General features: G+C 48.6%; 3 protein-coding genes across 3 annotated transcripts in view; 2 read left to right on the top strand and 1 right to left on the bottom strand.

The window, feature by feature from the left end:
- LOC125957296 (mucin-5AC-like) overlaps nucleotides 1-3,997 on the top strand; it is a 6,041-nt gene extending 2,044 nt beyond the window's left edge. The window contains exon 2 of the mRNA XM_049689903.1: nucleotides 1,936-3,997. Coding sequence (XP_049545860.1) covers nucleotides 1,936-3,831 — 1,896 coding nt within the window. The 3' untranslated portion in view covers nucleotides 3,832-3,997. The remainder of the gene's footprint in view (nucleotides 1-1,935) is intronic.
- Nucleotides 3,998-4,021: 24 nt separating this feature from the next.
- LOC125958123 (centrosomal protein of 131 kDa) lies at nucleotides 4,022-8,657 on the bottom strand. Its single transcript, XM_049691250.1, has 9 exons — nucleotides 8,631-8,657; nucleotides 6,701-8,483; nucleotides 6,520-6,670; nucleotides 6,323-6,429; nucleotides 5,898-6,069; nucleotides 5,775-5,858; nucleotides 4,619-5,695; nucleotides 4,251-4,544; nucleotides 4,022-4,154 (listed from the first exon to the last, which is right to left on the bottom strand). Exons 1-9 carry the CDS (start codon nucleotides 8,655-8,657, stop codon nucleotides 4,022-4,024), a joined length of 3,828 nt encoding a protein of 1,275 aa, XP_049547207.1.
- Nucleotides 8,658-9,610: 953 nt separating this feature from the next.
- The window catches only part of LOC125954051 (signal recognition particle receptor FtsY), a 4,779-nt gene continuing 1,889 nt past the window's right edge, over nucleotides 9,611-12,500 (top strand). The window contains exon 1 of the mRNA XM_049684033.1: nucleotides 9,611-9,921. Coding sequence (XP_049539990.1) covers nucleotides 9,903-9,921 — 19 coding nt within the window. The 5' untranslated portion in view covers nucleotides 9,611-9,902. The remainder of the gene's footprint in view (nucleotides 9,922-12,500) is intronic.

Below are 12,500 nucleotides of genomic sequence, written 5' to 3'. Positions count from 1 at the left end.
CGTTCGACCAGCGCGCGAGCGTTATCGAGGGGTTCCGAAATTCGATAACGAAGTATTGTGGAATTTCGGGGACAAGAAATCAATCGCGATCAAGAAATCAATCGTGCGTGTCTGCTATTTACTTATCGGCCACCCCTCTTCGGTGTGTCGGTTTTCTATTAGAGGCCGCTAATAGTGGTCAGCAATAGTTGGTTAGCGATAGTTAGCACCGTGGCGTTTGCTTGCTTAGCAGATAGCCGGGTTCGGAGCTGCTCGCGGTTACCCTCTAGGATACCTCTTTCACCTTCCCTCCGCCACCGTGGTCCCACGATGGAGTGGAACAATGGGAAATGGGAGGTGCGGGCCGTGGGAAATGTTTAAATCGTTTCGGGAGGCCTGGGAAAGCGGTGTCTACCCCGTATGCTACTGGCCCATTGGATGCAAAGTTAGAGTGGCGATGCGATGTACAAGAGACAAAGCACCGGTGTTTCAAGGGACGGACACAGCTGCAACGGTGTGGCGGACGATCAGTTGCTGAAGGCCACGGCGAACCAACTGTCTTTGGATTTCTGTCTTCCGGGATGCTCATCACAAAGAGACAGATCGCGGGCGTGAGTGATGACGACGGGACGATCAAAAGAGGAAACAACATTGTGCTTCGGCCTAGAGTGATGAAATGTAGTCGCAGCTTGATCTTCCGTCGTTACCCTATTCCTATTGACAATTGTTTCATCGTTTCAAATGAGACGTTTGAGTAGAATTGTCAATTGTGCGAAAATGCACTTTGGATGCTGTAGATCGGTCCCGTTGTTTGGTGGCCCCCTTTCTGTGTGACAAAATATCATAATGAAAATGGGACAATCCAGGCAGGCTCACAGTTTTTACTGTGATGATCTTCTTATACTTTTTACATCAAAGTGAGCCAAGAGATTCTCTTCATCATCTGGTACATTCACCGGCAATTGTCCAGGTATGCGAACTAAGAGAATGTATCTCCAAAGCATTTATGATACGTAGCATGATTCGGCGTAATTATGGAGGTACAAGATTTGGAGGTTTCTTTCGATAACAGCGATCAATAGAAGGTGTTGCCGCAACCCAGCTGCTGAGACTATAGGGCTCACAGCGAGCATGACGCACGAGCGCACGATAATGGTGAAGCCACTAGGGCGCGATGTAGGTGACTGATAAGTATAAGTATACGAACCCTGAGGAAGTTAAAAAAAATGGAATGTATATTGCCACACCACATCACGTCGCCGTCCCTGTTAATGGGAACCATTTGAGAGGTTCTGAATGGAAACGACACTTTAAGCTCAGCGGGTGGTGTTTGTTAGAAAATGAATCATTGGCCAAAATGGTTCGTTTGCGGACAAGTAAACAAGACTCATGCGATAGTGTCACTTCAACTTGAATGATGTCGTCTCTGCGTGTGTGCGTTGACCGTGATGCATTTGCTTGCACAGCTTGTTCCTCGAGGCGGGTGTGGCTGTTGTTCCCTCACTGGACTAGCGTGCTAAACCTGATGCGCTGTGTTAACCGCAAACGATCCAACCTTCGGCCGTTACCGTGCCCCGGTGTGTATTAACCACAATTATGATACACGAGTGCAACAATTAGTTGGCGGAAACAAGGTTAAATATCGCCTCGGGGCACTGTTGCTGAGGGATAAACGAACATCGCCAACCAGCGATCATCTGTGGTGTATTGACTGAGTAGGAATAGAGCTCTCGTTCGTAGAGAATGGCGAAAATGATATCTTATCGCCTTTTTGAGAATGAGATCGCTTACTTATTCAATTTCTCATGCATTCATGTCAGTACTTTCGATATAAAACTGGATGACTGCAAGGCATAAGTAATCACAATGAGACCTTGACTAGCGACCTATAATTATAAATGGATAATTTGAAGATCATTAAACACCACATCCTTTATTCTCTTCGTTTCATTTTAGGGTGTCGTGGATGCCAATGGAAAATGTGACCAGCATCCGGGATCGTCGACAGATGAGCAGGGAATCGATGGGATAAAAGATGCCCTGCAGGCGGAACTGCGCAATACGCTGAAACGCAAGATCAAGAAACAGGAAGTCGACAACGGTGATTGCACGAAGAACGAGGAAATTGAAAGATCGATCGAAGCAACGCGCAGCGAGATACAGCTTAAGGTGAACGGTGCAGCAGAACCCACCTACAAACATGCCGATACTCCAAAGGTGGAAAATCCACTGAAGACACTTGTCGACGCGATTGATAAGGAACGGGGAGTTATTACTACAGCTGCTACTGCTGCTACAGTCCCTCATCCTAAACAAGCAAGTCCTGTGCTCGGTCAGAAGCCTCCATCATCGAACACACCGTCGAACAAAACTGTAGACACTCCGAAGTCTGCGACAAAGGCTGTGACGGTGGTGATGCCACCGGTTCAAAACGGAAACACTGTGGTAGTCAATATAAGTCCGACACCATGGAAGAAAGCTGTTCCAGCGACTACTAGCCCAATTGTCCCTAGTACTCCCAAGTTACCGGAAGCCAACGAACCGATTGTGAGCCCGACGCCATGGAAGAAAACGGTTTCTTCAACAACGATGACCACCTTGCCCAAGGCTTCAAGTTCTCCTAAGTCTGTGGCAAACGAATCAACTAAGAGCACCATCACCGTCACTAGCCCTCAGGCGGGTCGGCCCGAGAAAGTCACCTCTCCCGGTGTTGCTCCAGCGGTAGCCAACCTGTCGGCCATGTTCAGCGGCGGTTCAGCATCGAATACGCTTCCAAAGACGAATGGAACTCTCCAGAAGGGCGCAGCACGACTCAATAGCTCACCGGCTCCAGCGAGTCCCGTTGTGGCCAGCACTGGCAGCACTAAACAAGCCACCAATAACTCTTTCTCAAATACCTTACCAAGGGTTAAGGCACAGCCGACAACCAAGAGTACGTCTTCTAGCCCTATGTACACTGCAACGGTAAAGGTACCGATCACTAGTTTCGTCGATAATCTCCGGGCTGCTGCCGCTATGGAACCACTAACCATTGACACAACATCGAACGGTAGCAGTACTGGTACGGCGTCCTTACCAACGACGCCGAAGGAGTTGCTTTCACCACAGGTACGCTCTGGTACTGCTTCGATCAGACCGTCGCAGATAAAAACACTAACGAAAGCAGGTAGCCCCGTAAGCCATACCGACATTCTGGAAACACCGAAAGCGATCACCAAGCTGCCGGTCACACTGATCGAGCCTGCTCCAGTACTTACGGCAGCGGCTGCCGCTTCACCATCTCCAGCAACACCACCGGCGTCCCCTAGGAATGGAGACGGTGGCTCGAAGGCATCACCAGGGAACAACCCGGTGCAATCGAACAAGGAGCGTACCTTCGAGAGAGCAACAAAGGACACCAAAAGTCCTCTGAATCGGTGGAACGATGGGGGATCTGGTGGAACCGCGCGGAAACTGTTAATTTCACACGGACGACCCAATTTTACGATCAAACGCTCGACCTCACGCCAGGGGTTCGATGTGGATGTAGCGGATAACAAGGATACGGATGCCCCAAAGCCTGTGTTTCGCATTCTGACTGATTTGGAGAATAGTGAAAAGGCACAGGATCAGCAGCAGCAGCAGCAGCAACAACAACAACAACAACAACCTACTCCAGTTGTCCAGCATTACGTGTCCTTTGCGAAGGATCTTTCCAACGCACCAAACAATCATCCCGATGTGGCAGTCGTCACTAAGATTCTGCCCGCGAAAGTGCCAAACACGGAGACGGATCCGTTTCTGGCGACGCTAAAGGACATCAAGATCGACATAGACGAGATGAAAGTGGTGGTTCAGGCGAAGGACTCATGAGTGGCGGTAATTGATTGTCTTGGGCCTATCTGGTTCCTATGAATGAGGGAGGCGACCGGATGTTAAGCAATATTAGTTTGTAGGGCAAACATGGACATTATCTAGGATAGTTTCTATTATGTGATTCACAAAAACTAAAATCAAAATAAATTGTATTCAAACATCAGTACTACTGCTACTGCGGTTGCCACTACTTAATACAATAGTCTATGCGCTGTTGCCGAATGATGGCGTCCTGTTTGAGGCAACGCTCCTTCAGCCCTGCGATCTCCTTCTGGAGGGCCGATATGGTTGCATCCTTTTTGTCGATGGCCTGTTGAACTCTAATAACGAAAAAGGGCGAAAGCGAAATACCAACCAACAGCCCAGGTTAGTAAAGTAAGTATTCAAGAAAGAGCTACCAACAACTAATAGCCTACCTGCAGTAAATTCGTTCGATTTCACGCTCTCGTTCGCGCTGCATGTTAGCCATATCCTTTTGCACCTCCCGTCGTGCCTCCTCACGCATCGTTTCTTTCTCGTGTAGCAGATCGTCGCACAACTTCTTCGTGTGGTTGAGCTGTAGATCGGTTTGCTTGGCCGAAGCCTTCATATTCTGGATTGTTGCTTCGGCTTCCGCCAGTTTCACGCGAGCATCCTGATACTTTTGCTTCAAAAGCGCCTCCGTAGCTTCCGCTTCCTTCTGTTCGGCTTCATGCTTTTCCTTAAGACGGCTATATAGTGGAATGGAAAACATTAAGGAATCCTGTTAGTGAAGTGGAGTTACGAAGCCACGCTGGTAGCTTACTTCATTTTGGCATCAAACTCCAGCTGATATTTTTGTGTTTCGGCATCCACCTTCGCTACTATGCGATCAATTTGTTGGTCCCGCTCCGCCCGACACTGACCGCGGATCACGGTTTCACGCTCTTCTAACTCCGACTTTGACTTGCGCTCGTGCTCACGCTTCCAGATGGAAAAATCGGATTCAAACTGCTTCTGTAGCTTCGTCAGCTCGTCCTGGTGTTTCGTTTCACGCTGCTTCAGCATCTGCACGTACTCCTTCTGGGCAAAGTCGAGGTTTTTGCAGTTCTCTCGCTTCAGCTCCTCCAGCTGACTTTCGGCGTACTGTGCCTTACGAGCTGCCTCCTTTTGCAGTCGCTCCTTTTCCAGATCGAACTCACTGAGTAGATGCTGGCGCTGCTGCTCGAAGATCGTTCGCTCCTCGGTAACCTGACGCTCGAAGCGCTCGAGCAAGGCCTGCCGTTCACGCTCCAGTGTCGTTTCGCGCTCCTTTACAAGCCCCTGGCGTACATCTGCCTCCTTCTGCTCGAACTGCAGTTTCAGTTCACCGAGCGCACACGCCATCTCGTCCTGGTGCTGGCGCTTTAGCTCGGCCACCTCTTTCTGGTGTGTGGCCGTCATCTTATTGATCTCGAGCTCCAATCCTTTCACCGTTAGCTCCTTGATTTTTTTCGTGTTCTCGCGGACCCATTTTTCGCGACGGATTTTTTCTGCCGCCAGCGCAGTATCACGGGCCCGCTCCAGCTCCGTCTTCAGCCGGTGCTCCCAGCTCTGGTTCTGCGAGTCGAGCCGTCGGGTCATCTGTGTCACTTTATCGCAAAGGCCTGATTTATCTTTGATCAACTGATCGATGAACTCCTGGTGGCGTCCGATGATGTCCTCGTAGTGTTTCTTCTGTTCCTTCAGCTTACCCTGCAGGGCACATTTTTCCGTGCGTATTGCCTTCACTTTGTCCGCTTTCACGGTTGCAATGTGATCCTTCGATAGCTGCATGGCGTTGCTCAGCTCGTTGGCGCGCAGCGAAAGTTTGATCACGCGGCGTGCTAGTTGATGTGTTGGTAGTTCCAGCAGATCGTTCATTCTAAAAACATGAGAGACAGTTGATGACATTGTTTAGAGCAACCCTCCCTAGATGGGGATGGGCCACGAAAAACTCTCACTTAGGCACGGCCTCGATATAGTCCGGTTCGGCGGCAAATTCCAACTCCGATCGGTCCGATTCCGAGGGTAGTACACCGCTAATGCTGGTCGAACCGCCAGCCGTTGATCCCTTGTAGCCGGACGATTTGTCACACTTTCGCTCCACCTGATCGAGGTAGGAGAACAGATCTTTCACCTTATCCTTCTGTTGCTGTTCCGCCGTATCAGCTTCGCAACCTGAGCTGATCTGCGAATCGGTGCAATCCAGAATGTTGCTCAATCGATATTCGACCTCATTCTTCAACGATTGGAAATCTGAAGAGAGAAAAGCGAAATTTAATTCGAACTGCATATAGCGGAACACATATAGATTACTTAGTGCAGGAGTGAGACTGATCATGAAAATACTAAAAACCATTTTAATTTTCTGCTCTTAAAAGCCTACCTTCATTTTCAAATGTTCAACCTTATCCCGTTTGAGGAGTACTAGATGAACGAGAGTGATAAACTCTTCTCGCCATCAGGCGAATATTGCCCACCAAGCGACTACTAGATTATATTCACTTACCAGATTTTTGCTTGGCACTACCACTGACGACCGAATCCTCGTCATAGTTGGATTGCACGCTGCTGCTCGCCTTTATCGGATCATGTTCACGAACCGGTTTGGATCTACTGCTCACGGGCTCAAACGTGGCACTATAGGCGGGCGGTTGATCGATCAAATTAGGACCCTGTTGCTCCAGACCTGCGGAACACTGTCGCTCATCACCGTGATTCTCATCCATGATCGTTGAACCCACGACACTTCCAACGGGAAAGGTTTCCTCATTACACGACATCCAGCTAACAACCCTATCGATGTGAAACTCGGAAATATTGCTATCCTCACGACACAGTCCACTACCGCCACGCACTCCGGAGCCAACGGTACCTCCACTGCCACCATTATTATTTTGTTTCTTTGCATTCCGTAGAATGGATTTGTGCGTATCGGCCGACTTGGGTTTTTCTTTGCTACTGCGTTTCGATAACAGAGTACCACCCCCCTTCGAGTGTCCTCCAGATTTACTGCTACTCGCGCTTCCACTAGCTGCCGGACTACTTCGACTGTCGGATGCAATGTTCTGCTCTTTTACTTTAAAATAATTCTTTATAACAGGACTGACACTAGAGTCTAGCCGGTTTTTCGATTGTTGTTCATTGGATTTTCCTTTTCCAGCGGTACCACCATTGCCACTCGATCCCGAGAACTGTTTGTCTTTCGGTCCACTCTTGGTGCACTCGTTGTTCAGGTTACGCTGGATGGGATCCTCCTTAGAATCCGGTGGCTCTGGTATCAGATCATGGCCTACATCGATGGTCTCTAATGGGTTTCGATGCGTTCCTCTCGAAGGTGACTGCTCGGTGATGATCTCGTTGATACACTCGTAGTACTCATTGATAACGTTCTTCTCTAACCGTACCCTGGTTGGCCTATCCAGCTCGATATCCGTATCCTCAGTCGTGCTCTCGAGTGCCTTCGTAGAAGTGGAAGTGTTGATAAAAAGCTCTTCCGGTGTCTCCGATGGGGTGAAACACTTGGGATCGTACGTTTTCGATGCCACCGCGGGTCTATCGGCCACGTCATCTCCATCCGACCGGCATACCGCCATCCGCAGCTCCATATTGTGCCGACGGTTTAGATCCTCGATTTCCTTTTTGTAGTCCTCAATAATTTTGTTCGATTCTGAGACATCACAGATGGGTTTACTGGATGAAGGTTTCGCTAGCGATCCGTTACCGCCATCGTCACACTTTGTCTCGTAGCCCGAACTGATCGTCATGTCTTCCTCGAACTTGACGCTACCAAACCGCTTCGAAGCGATGTCCTTCGAACGATCAAACTCATTCTCCTCGAACTCGCTATAATCAATCTCGTACGGATCGTTCGAGCTGAAGGACACCCTTCCCGGTAGATCTAGTTTCCGGTTGACTTGCTTTTCCGGAGAGTTGTTGTTCTTTTTCAGCCCCCCATCAATCAGCAACGGACCATCGGACTTCCGGTTAAGAGGCAGCGCAACCATGGGTCCCGAGCGTTTCTTCTCGTTTGACCGGTGATTCAAAGGTTTACCACGCCATATTCCCTCAAGCTCGGCCTCATTGTTGGACTCCTGCGTGTCTTCCATCTCGTCCATACTGCTGTCCTCTTCGTCCTCTTCCTCGGAACTATTCCGTCGCCGAGACCTCCTGTCAAGGGAAGGGTTTTGAGGGCGCTTGTTGGATGCAGCACCAATGCTCGCAGTGGAGCGTTTGCGGCACTTGTTCTTCACCACGTGGCGGCCCGTGTGATGCAGTGAAGCTTGGGTTTGCTGGCGCCTCAGCCCCACCCGTTCCACACTGTTCGATGAGCCTCCTAAAGTTGATGATGGTGTCCTTACCAGCCTGGGAGTGGTCTTCGAATCCCAGTAGCGCGAGATCGGATCAGGAAGCAATCCTTTCAGCAGGAGGCTAGACGATGACGTGCAACGTTTCGAGTGTTGCAGCTGATGGAACGGTGACGCGGGCTGTCCGCTACTTCCGCAAGACGAAGGACGTTTCCGGTATGGGTATTGAGTGCTGTCCGCCGATAGGGGTCGCCGGATGTGAGGTCCAGGCCCCGAGTAAGGTCGGGTACCGTGTTGCAGTGCCGATCCGGGACGTTCCCTGTGGTTGGCTGATGTTGGTTTCTCGCGCGCTGCCAGACTAATCTGTCAAAGCAGACGGTCGAAAGGTGCGTTATACGCAGGCCACTACAGCGTCCACCATGACCTACCTTGTTAGTGGTAGTGGTAGTAGTGATGGTTGTTTGGGGACGCTTTTTAGAAACCATTATTGCTACTTCCTCTTTTTCTCACCTGTGAACCGTACAAACTGAGCTCCATACTGTGCACTGCTGAAACCTACCCAACTACTCATCACCTTGATCGAGCTCCATTTTATCCGATCTTCGATTTTCTGCGAGTAAAATGTATTTTAAAAGTTTCGGCAACTAAGAACGTCCAACTCGTCCAGTGCGAACTTAGTGAATGTTTTGTTGTTGAATGGTTGTAAATATGGTAACCGCACCACCACGTTGCCAACGGTAACCACCCGGGCGTTGCTAGGATATGCGCCAAAGGAAACAAATAGAAGCACAACCAAAGCGCACGTGTTTGCCCGATTGCGCCTTGTTGCAACCATGCTGGTTGTTTATGGTGAGGGAACAAACACTTGTAGGAGCAGAGGCTTGTCCGGAAACGGAATGCACTCTAGCGGATGGTGTGAAGGAACGCAACCCACATTCCGGAGTTGCATTGGATGAATCTTATTTAGAGCAGTTGTTGAACTCAATTTTTATTTTTATACTTTGCTGTTTTTGGTTTTTGGCGCTTACGAATTTTAATGTCTACTATAAATGTTAACCAATATTATCTGCAAAGCTAGCTACAATCCCAACATGACTATCAGTAGTCGCCTGTCTTTAACAATCTCCTTGAAACAAGGCGATTAGTTGAAATAGCCAATTACTTGAAAAAAAAAAACCAACAAGAGTGTTAAACAGCCTTTTTAAATTTCAAACCAAACGTGGTTGGGTTCGAGTCTTCGCTCTTAAATCAGAAATTGTGTGCAAGTTTCACATCGGGCGCGTTTTACGCGTGTAAAACGACAGTAATAGACGCAGCGTGTTTTTTTACGCAGAAAACGCGGTTGTATCACATGAAAATATATGGAAGCGTTCACACAAAACCATTTATGAACAACAAATTAAGTTTTTTTTGCGTCATAAAACGCCAACGCTTTTAAAAACGCGCCCGGTGTGAAAGCAGCTTTAGTCGCTCGTAGTACGAACGTAGTACCACATTCGCTTACAGACTTCCTCGTCTGCAGCCACACACGCAGAATCCCGCAGGAACCGACCGCATCGAAAACCGAAAAACCAGTTTCCGAGCACATTATTCCGAGGGGTGGAACCAGTTGGACGGCGTTGGAGTCTTTTTGCGACGCAGCAAAGCGGACGACAAGTCAGACGTGTTAAACTCGCAGTGAAATTGCACACCAGCAGCCGGAACACCCCAGTTCAAGGTTAGCGCACCCCACATTTTCACCCCACATTTTCCGGCGTCGTGTACACCAGCAAGCGTGTGAAAATGTTCAGCGGAATCACAGGTGAGTTGGACAATGCGACGGAGTGGTGATAGTGAAAGTGGTCTGAAATGGTTTTCGACGTGAGTCATCGTGGCTAGCTTTAAAATGTCTAGTAATTCCATTCCAGTAGTTGGTAGATTTGTGTTAATTTGCATTTGCATTTTTAATACCCTCGCGTACCGCATTGTCTTTATTGCGCATCGTTTTTGTTCGAGGTTATTCACATATTCCACACCTGCGGGCGGATTTTGATTTTAAATCGGTTCTTGTGTTATCGAAAGGCCCCTCAAGGCACTCACAGGGCGGGTTAGAATGTTGTGTTTTTTTTGTTTCTGCTACTCCGTTGTTGTTTCCGTTGAGACACGTCGTCTCGCCATCATCGCGTCATCATTCGTGTGCTGGAATTCCAATCATGCGCGCTTCATTAGCCTCCACCCTCCCTCGAGTTCTCCAGCGCCAGTGGGCGAAGGGGCAATCTTGCGTTCCTCCCCAAGAGGTCAAATAGTTGTCGCAGACGCTATGTAAACGATGGTCTGGCAGCCGTCGCCTACCAGGCGCCACAGTCGCATTCGTAATTGCTAGATGTTGATTATAATTTGATTAGATCTTCTTGCTTTGCTTCTTGTTTCCTGCTGCCCTCGAGCGCCCCTATCAGCGCTGTCCCAATTCAAACACGTAATACATTTTCAAATAATTTTCCATTTCAACTATTGTTTCTTGTTAAACATTCTGCATCACGGACGCATATACAGGAGGAGCGAAATGTAAGTTTTGAAAGCTGCGGGAGATCATCGTTGCAACAGTGGCGAAGGTTATCATAGTACACTTAGATTATAACATTAACCTCATTCCATTGGTGGAATGTAGAATCGTAGAAAAAGAAGGACAATTCGTCATTCGCCTCAGGATCGTGATAAGGAATGTGCAAGATTGAATCGATTGAAACCTTGAATGTTCGATCACGTGAACGTCTCCTAGCGTGGCTTGCACAGTAATGGTGGAATTCAAAACCAAATCTTTGGAACGTAAATCGAAAAATAGGAAAGTAAAGCAGGCGATGCGGCGATCGTGCTTATCGGAACTGAGCCCCTGGGGCACGTTTTCGCAGCAACAGATCGCCACTTCAGCTGATACCTTGCGCGTTAAAGTCAATAGCCATGACGAGGGACGAGGCCGAATGAAAACCCACCGAGCAGCCATAACTGTCGCCTGCCATGTTTAATGAGAGATCGCGATGATGGCCGCGATTTGCTCGGAAGCCTGCATTCCGTCAAACGTACGTGTGAGCATATCCGGTTGTTTGGTTGCAGTGGCAAGAGCAGCTACTGTTTATACTTTTGTCCGTCTCATCGTACACCGGGTGATCTCGATCGTGAATGGAACCGGTGAAAACATTTTCACGGTCATGACGCTCTCCTATCAGGGCGCGACGCTTAATCCCCCAAGCCCAAACACCTCCCTGGCCCGGTTGGGATCTATCAGGGATTTGTGGTTGTTTGCGTTTGCTTTAAAAATAAATCCTACCTTGCACAACAAAGTTACAGCCCCTTGATGGCTATATCTACGAGCAAAAACAGAAAGAGAGAGAGGAAAAGTGTATTCTTAGTTCAGTAGCACTTCCGTAGCTTCAAAGATGGCGAAACAAATGACAGAAAATATGAAACATTTTGAATAATCTCGTAAAATATTCACCAAACCACCGTCGGCTCCACAGTTCGTCCTCTAGAGCTGTCCTCGTACTCAAGGACACCCCCGGGTGGCGTTGAGTGGCCTTAATCGATCGCTCGGGAACATCTGCTTGGTGCGAGAACAAAAATATAGAAAAAAAGGCGAGCATAAGAACACCTCCCGCTTAGTTGCCACTCGAAACCGGTATTGCCGTACCATTGGGATCAGTCGGTAAGTCGGTAAGGGTAAGGCAGAAGCATAACAGAGCAAACGCGATACATTTCATACCATTGCTCGGATTTCGTTTACATTTTCTCCGCGGGTTGTGCCCTGGGACGAATGTAACGAGTAGTGCTACGGCGAGAAGATGAAGAAGATGGGAACCGCCTTTGCGGTCTCGGTCGCTGTATGACATCATCGTCATCGTGTACTAGTGCGCGGCCAACGCGTCACCTCGCATCGCGATGCGTTGAGCTAAAAACGGAATCCACTTCGACCGAATGTGATTCCATTTTGCTGCATTAAAGAGGTTTACAAAGCTGGGGAGGTCTCCGTAATGGGTTTACAGTGCGATTGATTTTAAATGTTCGACTACAAGACTAATGTCGAAAATCAAAACATAAAATTGAGGAAAATTGTTCTACATTCGATGACGCGCTCTCGAAATAGCGTGGATCCGCACGTTTCGCAGTGGAATTTGACGAACGAGTTTTCATTAAATACTTAAAATTCCTTCACGTTCAGGGATGCGGTGAGGACGTTGAGCACGAACCGTGGGCTTGGTGTGGTACACCCTTTTTTGATTTTATTATGCGCGCCGTACAGCGCTCTCGAAAAAAGATGCGAAGCATGTAACCGTAAAAGCTGGGACCGTCCACCCAGGAAGGTTACTATGGCATAAATGTGGCCCGGAACACACATCATCGGACGAA

This window comes from Anopheles darlingi, chromosome 3 (genome assembly GCF_943734745.1).
Source record: "Anopheles darlingi chromosome 3, idAnoDarlMG_H_01, whole genome shotgun sequence".
Taxonomy (NCBI): domain Eukaryota; kingdom Metazoa; phylum Arthropoda; class Insecta; order Diptera; family Culicidae; genus Anopheles; species Anopheles darlingi.
This window is presented reverse-complemented; position numbering and strand designations above follow the sequence as displayed.

Coding starts and splice junctions, on each gene's coding strand:
- LOC125958123 (XM_049691250.1), bottom strand. CDS start 8,657: ATGGAGCTCAGTTTGTACGGTTCACAG. Junction 6,671..6,700: donor AAAGAAACAAAATAATAATG/GTGGCAGTGGAG, acceptor TTGGCTCCGGAG/TGCGTGGCGGTAGTGGACTG. Junction 4,155..4,250: donor ATCGAACGAATTTACTGCAG/GTAGGCTATTAG, acceptor TTTCGTTATTAG/AGTTCAACAGGCCATCGACA.